The sequence below is a fragment of the Palaemon carinicauda genome, chromosome 31, assembly GCF_036898095.1.
Source record: "Palaemon carinicauda isolate YSFRI2023 chromosome 31, ASM3689809v2, whole genome shotgun sequence".
NCBI lineage: Eukaryota > Metazoa > Arthropoda > Malacostraca > Decapoda > Palaemonidae > Palaemon > Palaemon carinicauda.
In genome coordinates this window covers 63,608,590-63,625,710 of record NC_090755.1, presented here as the reverse complement: position 1 = coordinate 63,625,710, position 17,121 = coordinate 63,608,590, and the positions used below count along the sequence as shown (strand labels likewise).

General features: G+C 41.0%; 1 protein-coding gene across 1 annotated transcript in view; it reads left to right on the top strand.

Annotated features, from left to right (window-relative positions):
- RyR (Ryanodine receptor) overlaps window positions 1-16,766 on the top strand; it is a 252,525-nt gene extending 235,759 nt beyond the window's left edge. Inside the window, exons 91-94 of the mRNA XM_068355236.1 lie at window positions 2,722-2,853; window positions 3,445-3,601; window positions 13,965-14,130; window positions 14,380-16,766. Coding sequence (XP_068211337.1) covers window positions 2,722-2,853; window positions 3,445-3,601; window positions 13,965-14,130; window positions 14,380-14,545 — 621 coding nt within the window. The 3' untranslated portion in view covers window positions 14,546-16,766. The remainder of the gene's footprint in view (window positions 1-2,721; window positions 2,854-3,444; window positions 3,602-13,964; window positions 14,131-14,379) is intronic.
- The last annotated feature ends 355 nt before the right edge of the window (window positions 16,767-17,121 follow it).

The window sequence follows — 17,121 nt, the reverse complement described above, 5'->3', positions numbered from 1 at the left end:
AGGTGGTGCAAGGTTGAATGTCATGTTGAATGGAGAGTTACTTGAGGAGGTGGATCAGTTTAAGTACTTGGGGTCTGTTGTTGCAGCAAATGGTGGAGTGGAAGCAGATGTACGTCAGAGAGTCAATGAAGGTTGCAAAGTGTTGGGGGCAGTTAAGGGAGTAGTAAAAAATAGAGGGTTGGGCATGAATGTAAAGAGAGTTCTATATGAGAAAGTGATTGTACCAACTGTGATGTATGGATCGGAGTTGTGGGGAATGAAAGTGATGGAGAGACAGAAATTGAATGTGTTTGAGATGAAGTGTCTAAGGAGTATGGCTGGTGTATCTCGAGTTGATAGGGTTAGGAACGAAGTGGTGAGGGAGAGAACGGGTGTAAGAAATGAGTTAGCGGCTAGAGTGGATATGAATGTGTTGAGGTGGTTTGGCCATGTTGAGAGAATGGAAAATGGCTGTCTGCTAAAGAAGGTGATGAATGCAAGAGTTGATGGGAGAAGTACAAGAGGAAGGCCAAGGTTTGGGTGGATGGATGGTGTGAAGAAAGCTCTGGGTGATAGGAGGATAGATGTGAGAGAGGCAAGAGAGCGTGCTAGAAATAGGAATGAATGGCGAGCGATTGTGACGCAGTTCCGGTAGGCCCTGCTGCTTCCTTCGGTGCCTTAGATGACCGCGGAGGTAGCAGCAGTAGGGGACTCAGCAGTATGAAGCTTCATCTGTGGTGGAAATGTGGGAGGTTGGGCTGTGGCACCCTAGCAGTACCAGCTGAACTCGGCTGAGTCCCTGGTTAGGCTGGAGGAACGTAGAGAGTAGAGGTCCCCTTTTTTGTTTTTGTTCTTGTTGATGTCGGCTACCCCCCAAAATTGGGGGAAGTGCCTTTGGTATATGTATGTATGTATTATAATTTGTATAATAGCAGGGATTATTATGATTATGACTCTTCCACCTCTGGATAACACAAGTTCAGTCATCTTTTGACAGATATGAGCTTCACAAGCTCTTTGACAAAAGTTGATTTCTTTGTTAAAACTTCATTAAGTCCAATGAATCTCCTGTTAATAGAGGTAATTCTGGTCATTCACATCCCATTGCCAAATTTAACCTAAACCCCCAAGGTCAATTTAATATTTATGGAAAAATGGAATTTTAATGAAATTTCTTATTTCTATGAACCTCCCCTGATGTTCATATTGTTCTTGTCTGGGGAAGCTTGGAATGTGTATGTTACTCCTTAAAAGAAGAAATTTTTCCATTTTCTTTTCTTCCCTTACTCTGATACCTCTAGTAAAGGAATGAGACCAGCATCTATCTTCAATAACATGTATTGCATGTAGGATAGCTTCTTTAGTTTAAAAGTTGACAGGGCACAATGAAGACATGTCCTCTTTCCCAATGCTACATTTTTACAATGATTTTATTGTTTTAAAGTGTTATTTTCAGGGCGTGTTAGAATTTGCTGCACTGTTATGCATAAAAATTGTTTTTGGAGTGATCATTATCTGTTTTCTCTTTGTCTCATGCCTAGTGACAGTTTTGTTAATTCAGAGATTCTTGTGAGGAGTAAGTATTGTTCATAGATTATTGTAATGCCACCCTTTGGATGATTTCTTTGTGACATCTGAGGGAAGAGGAATAATTGTTTAGACTTCACCAGCATGAGGAGATAACTTGTACTGTATTTATAATCGCTAAACATTCACCCCTAAATGCTCACCTCAATTATGTTTCTTTATAGGATTGAGGTGTTGTTTCAGTAGGTTTAGATTTACAAAACTTTGCAGTAGTTGGTATTTATTTCTCACTGATTTCTTAATAATTATCTCGGGGGATATGGATTTAAAATCACTATGGATGGGTACGGCATAATATAATTAATTACTGTAATCAACTCCTAGAACAGCCCATACGGAAATTACAACTCTCTTGGTACGAGCTCACTTCCCCCACCTCCTCACAGGTGATAGTATGCTTCTTAACACCTCCTCACAGGTGTTAGTCTTTTGTGATTTCCTACTTCCTCACTAGCGAGAAGCTTGGTACTTGACTGTTTGTCTTAAGGCATTTGCTAAGAGCCTTTCCTTTGTCATCGCTTTCAGCAGTGACACGACAAATCAGATAAACATCACATGAACAAGTTCCGCCCGGCATCCCACACGATTCAAATCCTGTTGTTCAGAGATTGGTCAAAATGCTGCGTAAATTTGCCGATTTCCTCAAGCAGCCTTTATGACTTGTCGCCCAAACTTCTGTCAAGCTCTCAATTAACCTTTCTCATAGAACCTGGATATGATAGCATAAATCTTATTGCCCAAGTTTCCTGCCTTTACCTGACTAACCTCCAACATGAATTTCCCTCTCTGCCTTACTTTATTTAACCTCTGATTCTATTAACTATTCTAAACCTTGTGGGTTAGCTTTACAGAGTTGCTAATTTCATTGCTCTTCTGGATAACTTACATGATCAAAGTAAAGTTTAAAGAGTAAAAGAAACTTATTATTAGTTTAGGGGTAATCCAGAGAAGACTAGGCTTCTTGCTTATAGAGGGGAATGGTAATGAAAATTTATGAATGTGGGGTAATTTAAATGAAAGGTTTGCTGACAAAAATTGTAGAGGTCAGATTGATTCTTACAGTATTACCTGATGACTTAAAAGCTAATTACTGTAGATTCTTACAGTATTACCTGATGACTTAAAAGCTAATTACTGTATTTATTTGTATTCCAGCTGATTTTGACTTGTATGTTGTTGACAATTACTGTCTACTTGTACACTGTCATTGCGTTCAACTTCTTTAGAAAGTTCTACGTCTCCGAAGAAGATGAAGTGATCGACCAAAAGTGTCACGATATGCTTACAGTAAGGAATTTTTTTTTAGTATTCCAACACAATTTTTAATAGTAAAAGTACAGTATACACCCAAGAAATATTTGAAATTCTATCCTGTTTTCTTTTATTTATTAATCATAGGCTGTTTCATGGAATTTTAAGTTATTGTTTTACTAACTCTTTATATAGCAAAAACTAAAACATTAATAGTGATTATTTAATCATAAAGTCCAAGTGTGAATTTTTTCCAGTAACATTAGTCATAAAACATGCATCTGAAGTCTTGTTATAGTGAAAAAGGATGAATAACTGTTCTGTAATTATAACGGTACATGAGTGCCCACAGCATTACTTGTATATACATTTCTGTTGTCATAGTTTGATCCATGGTCATGAAAATTTCTAAGATGTGCCTATATTAATGTTTAATGCTTCTGTTAAAAGCTGTAAATCACATAAAATACCAACCTTTAACTTTCTATCACCAGTTGTCTACTTTTAATCAGAATTTTGTTTTATTAATTATTGTTCTACGCATTTTATTATTTTTGGTTACATGAATTATTGTTCTTAACCCTCCTTGTGTGACATTCTTGATTTATCTTTACTGTACTTTTTCAGTGCTTCACGTTCCATCTGTATAAAGGTGTCAGAGCAGGTGGTGGTATTGGTGATGAGATTGAATCTCCTGATGGTGATGAATATGAAATTTACCGTATCATCTTTGACATCACTTTCTTCTTCTTCATCATTGTCATTTTGCTGGCTATCATTCAGGGTAAGTCTTTTATTCTATAGAGTTTCTCATAACATAGAAAAATAAATATTAAAAGTACTGTAATGTATTTTTCCTAGCTAGACAAGTCAGTCCTTTAAAATATAAATATCTTCAGTGGCACTGCAATGTCCATTGAATTATTAACATTAGATAGTATTATTATTATTACTAGCCAAGCTACAACTCTAGTTGGAAAAGCAAGATGTTATAAGCCCAAGGGCTCCAACAAGGAAAAATAGCTTAGTGACGAAAGGAAATAAAGAGATAAATAAACGATGAGAAAAAAATAACAATAAATTATTTTAAAAACAGTAACATCATCAAAACCGATGTCATATATAAACTATAAAAAGACTTATGTCAGCCTGTTCTACTTAAAACCAATTGCTGCAACTTTGAACTTTTGAAGTTCTACCGATTCAACTACCTGATTAGTAAGATCATGTCACAGGTGGAATAAATTTTCTAGAATACTGTGTAGTATGATCCTCATAATGGAGGGCCTGACTATTAGAATTAACTGCATGCCTAGTATTACAAACAGGATGGAACTGTCCAGGACGATGTGAATGTGAAGGATGGTCAGAATTATGAAAAATCTTATGCAACATGCATAATGAACTAATTGAACGACAGTGCCAAAGATTAAAATCTAGATTAGGAATATGTTATTTTCATTAGTAAAATAAATTTTTGAATATACTTACCCGGTGATCATGTAGCTGCAGCTCTGCTGCCCGACAGAAAAAACCTACGGGCGGAATACGCCAGCGATCGCTATACAGGTGGGGGTGTACATCAACAGCGCCATCTGTCGAGTAGGTACTCAAGTACTTCTTGTCAACACAGAACCAATTTTCTCCTCGGTCCACTGGGTCTCTATTGGGGAGGAAGGGTGGGTCCTTTAATTCATGATCACCGGGTAAGTATATTCAAAAATTTATTTTACTAATGAAAATAACATTTTTCAATATTAATCTTACCCGGTGATCATGTAGCTGATTCACACCCAGGGGGGTGGGTGGAGACCAGCATACATGTTAACATTAGAAGCTAAGTATTCCGTATTTCATTTTAGCAGTTATTCAAAATAACAAACATAAAATTAATAAGTACCTGGTAAGGAAGTCGACTTGAACAATTACTCTGCCTTTTTAAGTACGTCTTCCTTACGGAGCCTCGCGATCCTCTTAGGATGCTGAGCGACTCCTAGGTGCTGAAGTATTAAGGGCTGCAACCCATACTAAAGGACCTCATCACAACCTCTAATCTAGGCGCTTCTCAAGAAAAGAATTTGACCACCCGCCAAATCAACCAGGATGCGAAAAGCTTCTTAGCCTTCCGTACACCCCAAAAACAACAATAAAAACATTTCAAGAGAAAGATTAAAAAAGGTTATGGGATTATGGGAATGTAGTGGTTGAGCCCTCACCTACTACTGCACTCGCTGCTACGAATGGTCCCAGGGTGTAGCAGTTCTCGTAAAGAGACTGGACATCTTTAAGGTAAAATGATGCGAACACTGACTTGCTTCTCCAATAGGTTGCATCCATTACACTCTGCAGAGATCTGTTTTGTTTGAAGGCCACTGAAGTTGCGACAGCTCTAACTTCATGTGTCCTTACCTTCAGCAAAGCATGGTCTTCCTCATTCAGATGAGAATGAGCTTCTCTAATCAAAAGTCTGATGTAATAAGAAACTGCGTTCTTCGACATCGGTAAAGCAGGTTTCTTAATAGAGCACCATAAAGCTTCTGATTGTCCTCGTAATGGCTTCGTACGTCTTAAATAGTACTTAAGAGCTCTTACTGGGCATAGTACTCTCTCTTGTTCGTTTCCAACCAAACTGGACAGACTTGGAATCTCGAACGATTTGGGCCAAGGACGAGAAGGGAGTTCGTTTTTAGCTAAAAAACCAAGCTGTAAGGAACATGTAGCCGTTTCAGATGTAAATCCTATGTTCCTGCTGAAGGCGTGTATCTCACTGACTCTTTTAGCTGTTGCTAAGCAGACGAGGAAAAGAGTCTTCAAAGTGAGATCTTTAAAAGAGGCTGATTGAAGCGGTTCGAACCTTGCTGACATCAGGAACCTTAAAACCACGTCTAAGTTCCAACCTGGTGTGGCCAACCGACGCTCCTTCGAGGTCTCAAAAGACTTAAGGAGGTCCTGTAGATCTTTGTTGTTGGAAAGATCTAAGCCTCTGTGGCGGAAGACTGCTGCCAACATGCTTCTGTAACCTTTGATCGTAGGAGCTGAAAGGGATCTTACCTTCCTTAGGTGTAAAAGGAAGTCAGCTATCTGAGTTACAGAGGTACTGGTTGAGGATACTGAATTCGCCTTGCATCAGCTTCGGAAGACTTCCCATTTTGACTGGTAGACCTTGAGAGTGGATGTCCTCCTTGCTCTGGCAATCGCTCTGGCTGCCTCCTTCGAAAAGCCTCTAGCTCTTGAGAGTCTTTCGATAGTCTGAAGGCAGTCAGACGAAGAGCGTGGAGGCTTGGGTGTACCTTCTTTACATGCGGCTGACGCAGAAGGTCCACTCTTAGAGGAAGAGTCCTGGGAACGTCTACTAGCCATTGCAGTACCTCGGTGAACCATTCTCTCGCGGGCCAGAGGGGAGCAACCAACGTCAACCTTGTCCCTTCGTGAGAGGCAAACTTCTGCAGTACCTTGTTGACAATCTTGAACGGGGGGAACGCATAAAGGTCTAGATGGGACCAATCCAGAAGAAAGGCATCTATGTGAACTGCTGCTGGGTCCGGAATCGGTGAGCAATAATTTGGGAGCCTCTTGGTCATCGAGGTAGCGAACAGATCTATGGTGGGCTGACCCCACAAGGCCCATAGTCTGTTGCAAACATTCTTGTGAAGGGTCCATTCTGTTGGGATGATCTGACCCTTCCGGCTGAGGCGGTCTGCCATGACATTCATGTCGCCTTGAATGAACCTCGTTACTAGAGATATGTTTCGATCTCTTGACCAGGTGAGGAGGTCCCTTGCGATCTCGAACAACGTCATCGAATGAGTCCCTCCTTGCTTGGAGATGTACGCCAAGGCTGTGGTGTTGTCGGAGTTCACTTCCACCACCTTGCCTAGAAGGAGGGACTTGAAGCTTCTCAAGGCCAGATGAACTGCCAGTAGCTCCTTGCAGTTGATGTGCAGTGCTCTTTGATCCGAATTCCACGTGCCCGAGCATTCCCGACCGTCCAGTGTCGCACCCCAGCCCGTGTCCGATGCGTCCGAGAAGAGAAGGTGGTCGGGGGTCTGAACAGCCAGTGGTAGACCTTCCCTGAGCAGAATGTTGTTCTTCCACCAAGTCAGTGCAGACTTCATCTTCTCGGAGATAGGAACTGAGACCGCTTCTAGCGTCATGTCCTTTCTCCAGTGAGCAGCTAGGTGATACTGAAGGGGTCGGAGGTGGAGTCTCCCTAACGCGATGAAATGGTCCAGCGATGAAAGCGTCCCTATCAGACTCATCCACTGTCTGACTGAACATCGGTTCTTCCTCAGCATGCTCTGGATGCATTCTTGGGCTTGACTGATTCTGGGGGCCGACAGAAAAGCCCGAAAAGCTTGACTCTGAAACTCCATACCTAGATATACTATAGTTTGGGATGGGACGAGTTGGGACTTTTCCATATTGACCAGGAGACCCAATTCCTTGATCAGATCCAGAGTCCATTTTAGATTCTCCAGACAGCGACGACTTGACGCAGCTCTTAAAAGCCAGACGTCCAAATAGAGGGAGGCTCTGATGTCTGCTAAATGCAGGAATTTGGCAATATTCCTCATCAGTTTGGTAAACACTAGAGGTGCCGTGCTTAGGCCAAAGCACAGGGCTTGGAACTGGTATACCACTTTCCCAAAAACGAACCTTAGAAAAGGTTGGGAATCTGGGTGGATGGGGACGTGAAAGTACGCGTCCTTTAGGTCTAACGAGACCATCCAGTCTTCCTTCCTGACCGATGCTAGAACCGACTTCGTCGTCTCCATGGTGAACGTCTGCTTGGTGACAAAGACATTTAGAGCACTGACGTCTAGCACCGGTCTCCACCCTCCTGTCTTCTTCGCCACTAAGAAGAGACGGTTGTAGAAGCCCGGGGATTGATGGTCCCGGACTATGACTACCGCTCCCTTTTGTAGCAAGAGAGACACCTCTTGCTGTAAAGCTAGCCTCTTGTCCTCCTCTCTGTACCTGGGAGAGAGGTTGATGGGAGTTGTTGCTAGAGGGGGCTTGCGCAAGAATGGAATCCTGTACCCCTCTCTGAGTAACTTCACAGACTGTGCGTCTGCCCCCTGTTCTCCCAGGCCTGCCAGTAGTTCTTGAGCCTGGCTCCCACTGCTGTCTGAAGAAGGTGGCAGTCAGACTCTGCCTTTTGAGGACTTGGAACCCTTCTTCTTGTTGCCACGTTGACTAACGGCACGAGTACCTCCTCTGCTGGAGGTTCTGCCACGAAAGGGCGGAATGAACCTAGACGCTGGTGTGTCCATCCTAGGTCTAGGCACGGAAGGTAAAGCTGTGACTTTACGTGCGGATGACGCCACCAGGTCATGAGTGTCTTTCTGGATCAACGAGGCGGCAATCCCCTTGATCAACTCTTCAGGAAAGAGACACTTCAATAGCGGAGCAAACATCAGTTCTGACTTCTGACATGGGGTGACTCCCGCCGACAAGAAGGAGCAAAGGTGATCCCGCTTCTTGATAACTCCAGACACAAAAGAAGCCGCAAGCTCGCCAGACCCATCCCGTATGGCTTTGTCCATGCAGGACATGATGAGCATGGCAGATTCCTTATCCGAAGGGGAGGTCTTCCTGCTCAACGCTCCCAAACACCAGTCCAGGAAGTTAAAGATCTCGAACGCACGGAAAACTCCCTTCAAAAGATGGTACATGTCCGAAGAAGTCCAGCAAATCTTGGAGCGTCTCATAGCCAGTCTGCGGGGAGAGTCTACCAGACTTGAGAAGTTGCCCTGGGCAGAGGCAGGAACTCCCAAGCTGAGAACCTCTCCCGTGGCATACCAGACGCTAGATCTGGAAGCAAGCTTGGCCGGGGGAAACATGAAGGATGTCTTCCCAAGTTGCTTCTTGGCCTGCAACCACTCTCCCAGTACCCTTAAAGCTCTCTTGGACGAGCGAGCGAGTACGAGCTTCGTAAAGGCAGGAGCTGCTGACTGCATGCCTAAAGCGAACTCAGAGGGAGGTGAGCGTGGAGCTGCAGACACAAACTGGTCCGGATACAACTCCTTAAACAGGGCAAGGACCTTCCTAAAGTCTAAGGAGGGAGGCGTAGTCTTGGGTTCATCTATGTCGGAGTGTTGGTCGTCCAAATGCGCAGCTTCGTCGTCATCAGAGATTCCTTCATCCGAATGCTGAGGAGGAAGCGGCAAAGGAGGAGATAAAAGCTGAACGGCTGAATCCGGCAGCACGGGTGCATGCGTAGCTGCACTGGATCCAACATCATGCCGCTGTTGGTCAGTCTGAGAGCTGGCAACAACCAAGTGGTGGTGCGTGGTGGGGACCACCGTGGGTTGCGGAGACTGACGCACCGCGTCAAAACACGGCAGCTTGACTCCACCTTCCTGCTGATGCGGTAGCTCACGCACGTCAACGGAGGGTGCCGCACGTCGGCTAACGTCAACATGCGTCTGGCAGGGTCGACTGCGCATAGGTGGTGGAGCTCTCACAGCCGGAGTGTGGGAGCAGGCAGCCGCAGTGTCAGCTGGGCGCACAACCGTGGCAGGTTGTAGGCTAACGGGTGCAGCGTCAACCTTCTCAGCACGATACTCCTGCATGAAGATGAAGGAAGCTAACTGAGTCTGCATAGACTGCAGCAAAGACCACTTAGGGTCTACAGCGGCTGGTGCGGCAACAGACGGAGTGATTGCCTGCTGTGGAACCACTTTACCTCTCTTGGGAGGTGTGCAGTCTTCGGAGGACTGCGGCGAGTCCGAACTGACCCAGTGGCTACACCTGGGCCGTTGGACTCGCTCGGAAGGGACCTTGCGCTTGAGAGGTCGTGAGACCTTGGTCCAGCGTTTCTGTCGAGAAACTTCTTCCGCAGACGAGGAATGAATGGGCTCACTCGTCTGTTTGTGGGTGGGACGATCTCGGCAAGATACGTCCTCAACCACGGAGGGAACGTCTATCCGCTGATCAAGGCCTGTCGAACCCTTTGGTCGTACGACATTGCTTCTCCCCTGGGCTTGGGAGCTTGCAAGAGGTCCCGGACTGGGAGGACGACAGGCACGAACAGACGCACCCTCATGCGTAACACTGACACTTTTCACTGCACTGACACTCACTTCACTTCCCACTGCACTTTTATCTTTCAACTCCCTGACGTCAGCCATGAGTTGATTGCGGTCATTCGCCAACGACTCAACTCTTTCACCAAGAGCCTGAATGGCACGCATCATATCCGCCATCGAAGGTTGATGAGAGCTAGTAGGAGGGTCGGGTGTAACCACTACAGGGGAAGGAATAGGTTGTGGGGCATGGGGAGAGGAAAAATCAATAGAGCGAGACGAACTCCTCCTGATCCTATCCTTCTCTAGCCTACGTGCATATTTAAGGAATTCTTGAAAATCGAATTCCGAAAGCCCAGCGCATTCCTCACATCGATCTTCCAATTGACAGGCTTTACCCCTATAATTGGAACAAACGGTGTGCGGATCGATAGAGGCCTTCGGAAGACGCCTAGAACAGTCCCTAGCGCTACACTTCCTGTACTTGGGGACTTGAGTAGGGTCAGACATCTTGAATTAGTCAAAGGGGGGAAATCCAAAATCTACCCAAGTCGTCAACAAATAATCCAAAAACTAATCAATGAAAGTGAGAAAGTATTGAGGATAACTTCTGCACAGCGAAAGCTAATAACTAGAGAGAATACTTCACCAAATAACGTGAAAATCAACTCCAGAAAACAACAGCGTATCAAGTAGGTCTTGCCGGTGGCACGACAGAGAGAAAATTGGTTCTGTGTTGACAAGAAGTACTTGAGTACCTACTCGACAGATGGCGCTGTTGATGTACACCCCCACCTGTATAGCGATCGCTGGCGTATTCCGCCCGTAGGTTTTTTCTGTCGGGCAGCAGAGCTGCAGCTACATGATCACCGGGTAAGATTAATATTGAAAAAAGAAATTTAATAGACCGAAAGTTTATGTCCAACAAATTAAGATAAGAATCAGCAATTGAAGACCAGACAGGAGAACAATACTCGAAACAAGGTAGAATGAAAGAATTAAAACTTCACTTGTCACTGAAAATCTTGAAAGACTTTCTTAATAAGCAAATTTGTTGTGTAATTAAAGAAGACACATGAGGTAGAAGAACCCCCCACCCACCACCACCACAGAATATTCCCTTTTTTCTTTAGGCCAAAGACCAAGAAAAGTTAGGAAATTGAATTTAAAGACTAGAGTTTGTATAGCTAGGAAAAATACAAATTAATTTTACCCACATTATGGTGCTCAAGATCTGGACTGTTAAGACCATTCACCTGCAACTGATCAAATAGCAGTGACTTTCACACCAGGTACTGATTGATGTTAGAGCTCATTATTGACACGTGGTTGGAGAGTTACATTGCCTTAGCCTACTGCATGGTGCTAGAGATCACTCTGTGTACCACTTTATACCTACAAATTATGGAACTGCAGTAGCTGTAACACCAGGCTGACGATTGCTAACTAACCTCCAAAGTTACTGGTCAGCGGGCAAGTTCTGTGCAGTACACAGCTTGCAACAGGGTATGGAACAATTTTTCATATAGAGATAAGAAAGAGAGGGATGAGGAAATAGACTCCTACCCCTCCAACCAACTTAGTGCTGATTTTCAGGCCAAGTAAGACCACTCACCTACTTAAAGTGCAACAGCATAACTAAACACACGATCACGCTCGCTTAAGTGACTAAATGTACTGGTTAGCAGGCGAGTACCATCACTCCCTCCTTCTCTCCAGGAAGAGGAGAACAATTGCTTTAAGTTGCAAGAATCCCTTAGTGAAAGGCCTTTGCCATGTCACTATCTTATGTCATTGTCTTCCCAAAGAGGAAATGTCTGACAAATGGAGTAGGGAGAAGAGATTAGTAGAGGCATAAACAGGTGAACACTCCTTCCACATACAACCCATTCTTCTGGGCAATCAATACTGACAGTTTTCCACCGTCAGTGCCAGGTGAGGCCACCTAAAAGAAAAAAAAAATCACTAAAGGCACACAGGGAGGTTGATACTCCAAATCCAAAAAGGATAACTGCCTCCCATGGTACAAAAAACTACTGTACCACTAAGCAAGGTATGTTATTCGCAGAGTTCATCGTCTTCCTGATCGGAAGAGCGAGACTAAATTTTTGCAAATACTCCTTCACTAAGGTTCATAACACATGTTGGTTTGAATATTTGTATCCTGATGGAGAAAAAAATCACTTCACTGCATGTACCTTTTGGTGCATTTTTGCTTAAAAGTGGAAGTGCTCACTAATTGAAAAAAAAAAACAAAAAAACATTAATGAATGTATTAAAGATACGTAAAACAATCTAGAGATGAATTGTAATGCCAAAGGTAAAATTGCTATTCTTTGACAAGTTGGTGGGCAGGGCTTCCCCCACCCAGTGCCACTGGATAACTTCGTCAATAATTCAATAGCCATTCCAGCATCACTGAAACTACATCCCTATTTTAAACAATGAAAAGTTTTATGAGAGTAGAAACTAATTTAATATTTTGGTGTATTACTGAAAACATCAATGTTATTATTTAATACTTAACCACTTCACTTTGGTGACGTAGATTGTATGTCAAAACATGCCAGATACAAGGGTATATGACATACCACAAATATCATTAATAATTATAAACCCAATGGAATTTAGAATCATTTGTTTATCCTACCAAAGACAACAACACATGGTTGTATTTCATACCTAAGGATATTTTACTAAAAGTAGCTCCTCCCTTTGAGTTTAGCCCCTACTTTTTTCAGCCAACTAGCAAAGACCTTGGGTTTCTAGCCTTTATTCTTGATTGTGTAAAGGCTATTTTAGTGTGTCTTTTATTTTATCATGCATAGTCACACTACTCTCTTTAGCCAATGGCAACATTCCTTGTGTAGCTCTCCTCACCTCACCACCAACTGAGACACTTGCAATTTGAGTCTTCATTCATGATTATGTACGGGATATTTTAGTGTATTTCTATGTTGGCATACATGATCAAATCACACAGGAATCATTCTCTAAAGTGAAACGTAGCTTCCCATAATGCCAGCCATGCAAATGACCGAGAGCAGCTGTTTTGGTGCAATTCCATTCCAAAATGGAATCTAAAATTCCACCAAATTATATTCATACTATAAATAATTACCTGAAAATATCTCGGTCGATATAAAATTTCCCCGTATCTTGTAATAAAATTCCAAATGCCACTATTTTACTTGCATTTCACAGATCTTGGAGAACGTCTTCAGTATCGGTAACACTGTTCACATTTATAACCCTGATAACTGTACAAATGATAATGGACAAGATTTATTTTTTTTCTTGGTCCCTTATTTTCTTAACAATCTAACTCTCTCCTCTACAAAATATTATTTTCATTTCTTTTATATATATTGTTCGTTTTCACAAGTAAAAGTTAGCCTACTGTAATTATCTCCATTTATTGACATTCTACATAGTATTTGTAGTGTAAGAGTAAAATGTGCTTTTCCTATATTCAAACCCCTGAAATACCAACAACCTGCCAGAATCACAATGCTTTACTATTATTTAGCGTAAAATTTAACAAAAAAATGTTATATAATCACTTTATAATGAATAGAAAGAAATTTTCAAAGGAAAAGTACAGTACGTGAAAGTGCCATGCATTTCTGTGTCTTAGAGTGAGCTACAATAGAAATAAGCAAACTTTCTTGAAAAATTTATTCTGTAATCAGCAGTTAAACAAACAAACATGGAAATATTGATTATCACAGAATAAGTGCATGTTTATCTGATGGTGACAAATCTTGTTTGCAGCTATTGAGGCGGGGATCCGTTGTCTCATAATTAAGAGGTTCACAAAGTATCAATGTACCTCATAGAGCATTTCTGGAAACGTTCTATTATATGTACCTTAAACTTTAGTAATTTTAGCCATTTTTTTCTTCATGAACATTTAATTGATTTGATGAAAAATCAGAAATATAACATTTTAATGTTTGGAGATGAATGCATCTACTATGTTATCTGGTACTGAGACAGAATTGTAGTACTGTAGATGTTCTCAAGATAGTAACTAAATTATCCAATACTTGGAATGATGATGTTGCCCCGGACTTAGCACATTTGAAGTTATATATCTGTTCTTTTAATTGCCTTCAGGTTTAATTATTGATGCCTTTGGTGAACTGAGAGATCAGCTCGAGTCTGTCAAGGAGAACCTGGAGAGTAACTGCTTCATTTGCGGCATAGGCAGCGATTATTTTGATGCAGTGCCGCATGGCTTTGATATGCACGTTCTTAAAGAGCATAATTTAGCCAATTACATGTAAGTTAAAAAAAGATTGCTTATGTATGACTTTTTCAGTTTGGATGTTTAATTCATTATATAATCATTAAAATTAATGTACTTCGAGTCTTCACAATTATGCAGTAACATCAGTTATTATAATTAATCTTAGTTTAAAATATTTTGCACCAAAGTCTATCTCTTTCAAGAATAATTTTTCTAATATGTTTTACATTACGTCAAATGAATCACACTTGAGCTGAGAAACTTCTTTACATCTCCCAACAGGTTCTTCTTGATGCATCTTATCAACAAAGATGAAACAGAGTACACAGGTCAAGAGACTTATGTGTGGAACATGTACCAGCAAAGGTGCTGGGACTTCTTCCCTGTTGGTGACTGCTTCAGGAAACAATATGAAGAGGAACTCTCAGGTGGAGGCAGTGCCAGCTGAAATGCCTCAGTTTAATTATTCACTCCCCCAGATTAATATTATAAATATTTCAAATTCCTTTCGATGATTAGTTAGAGCTATCATTCGTAAAATTGGGTGAAAGATTTTTATTTTATTCCAATTTTTTTTTCCCATTTACAGGAACAAGTTTTGCTCTCTTTCTCTCCAAATTCATACATAATACCTTGGTCGACTTTAGTGCTTTTACAGTGTTTCATTCACTGTAAAATATATTGTAACAGTAACAGAAATATCTTGTGTGTGTTCCTGAATTGTCATCTAATTCTTTCACCTGATACCTGAATTAATGATATTCAAACTAAGTGTAAAAGAGTTAATGAGAGTCATAAGTGTAAAAGAATAAATCAAATAAATGAATAGGATTTCCTGGGGAAATAACATCTCAAGTGAAAATCCAATGTCCAACCATATTGTTGATTAATTGTAGTGTTTTACTAAACAAAATTGTTATTACGATTTGTTTAAAATTTTATGAGATTTCCTTATAACAGATAAATAAATGCATATATAATTTTGTATATAATTATTGAAAAAATGGTGCCATGCTTGTGATAGTGTCTTGCCTGCATGAGAATTTTTGTCTCATGTAAGTAGGTCAAAATACAGTTAGAATTGCTTGTATTGAGAGTTTGTGTATAAAGACAACTAACTCCTTCAGTGTTCAGAGGTACTCTAGTTTAATATGTACTGTTTGGCAATTTCAAAAACAAAATTTTGACAAATTATACATGATAAAAATTCATGTTCTGTTGCCACTGATCTTTTAGAAGAAATATTGTATATAGGATAGGGGATAGATTGTAAAGCTGTTAAACAATTACCAGACCCTGCCCATAATTCCATACATACAGTATTGTAAGTAATTTCTCTTCAGCTGTGTCACTTTAGCTTTCTAAAATGCCATACATATTACTCTCCTCTTGTATACTAACTCTCAGATAACAGTCCTAGTTTAGTGAGAAACCTATGGATTGTCTCACTGTGCTTTTTAATAAAATCATTAGCCATCCCCAGCCAACAACCCATCCAGTATAAAACAGAAATGTACCAAAGAAATGAAGGACTGTAAGTGTGGATACATATATGACTTGTGGGATTCCTCTTGGCAGGGAAGAATTAATTTCATATCTTTTAAAGATTATTCAAATTATTACTGTAACCTTTGACACAGATGTCCCCCACCATCTGTATCAAAGTAGTTTCATCTCTTAGCCCATACCCACCATGCCTTCAGTTCTTGCTAAAAATTACAGTATTAAAATATTTATGAGGCCTTAACTGTCAGAACATTTAAGAATATTGGCTGGTTGAAACAAACTAATTCTATGAAATAACAATGTAATTTCCTACTGTTTGCATTGCAACTTGAATGCACCAATGATCTGTGTTATTTGTCTGGGGATTGTGTTCTATCATGTCCAATTAGCTTTAAGGTAATTGAAATAGAGATAATTTTTGGATGGTGTATATGTCCCACAAATCTTTGTTTTGTTACTTGTTGTTGTTATGCAAAACAGCATTTGAATAAAAATCCTGAGAGGAGAGCAGTAAGAGCAAAGAAAACAACTGAAGTTAGTGTGCTAGTTAAGTTAGCCTGTTGAAAATTCAAGACCATGTACAATCATTAATAATATGAGGGATTGTATTCTGTCTTGACATAATAAGGAATGGAGTTACCAGACAAATTCAAAGGAGTGGTTGTTGGTTCAAACCCAGTATAGATTTACTAAATGACCTTAAATTACTGTATCTGATCTGTAATGCCTTCCATGCCTTTGGCTACAGCTCACTTGCCTCCCAATTATCCTTTGCAGTTACTGGCAATCAGGAATTCTGATGTTAATCATCCCAAGTCCCTTTTCATAGAACACCTGTTAAACTCTGTCTGTATGTTTCTCACTGGCTTTGGAGATTCACCTATTGGATCTTTGAAGTATATTACATGTGGTTGCTGTTTCTGTGTGTGGAAATTATGTACTTTTGACGATGTACACAGTAATGCATTATAGTTACAGTCCTTTATACCACCATTTTATCTACCATCTTACTGTCATCCCTGAGGCCATCGTTATGCGACTTCCTTTCTGCAGCTTCAAACTGACCGCTACGGAGGTCAGTGATTGCTATGCATTGTAGACATCGAATAAGCAACTGAATTTTTACATAGTTTACTCTTTAGTTAATAAATATTACAATCGACTTTATTCTTTCGTTATCCTTCGAATTTCATAATTCCAAATAAAGTTTCAGATGTAAGGAATTACTTGATATAAAACAGTGTTTTAACAAGCTATATTAATGTTCTTTTTGGGTGAACATATGAAATATTTGAAAAAAATTGCAATATTTCATAGCGCTCAACATTACCACAATCTTAAGTACTTATTGCTGATGCTCACCCGTAAGTGTTTGTGAGGGAAAAGCACTGTTGGTGTTTGAGGGAAAGCGCTGTTCCTCTCGCAAAAGAAACTGCATAGATGGTGAGCGTTGGCAAAGAAAGTAATGATAGCGCTTATGGGTTGTCACCTGTCCCCACCAGTTTGGACAGGTAAGTC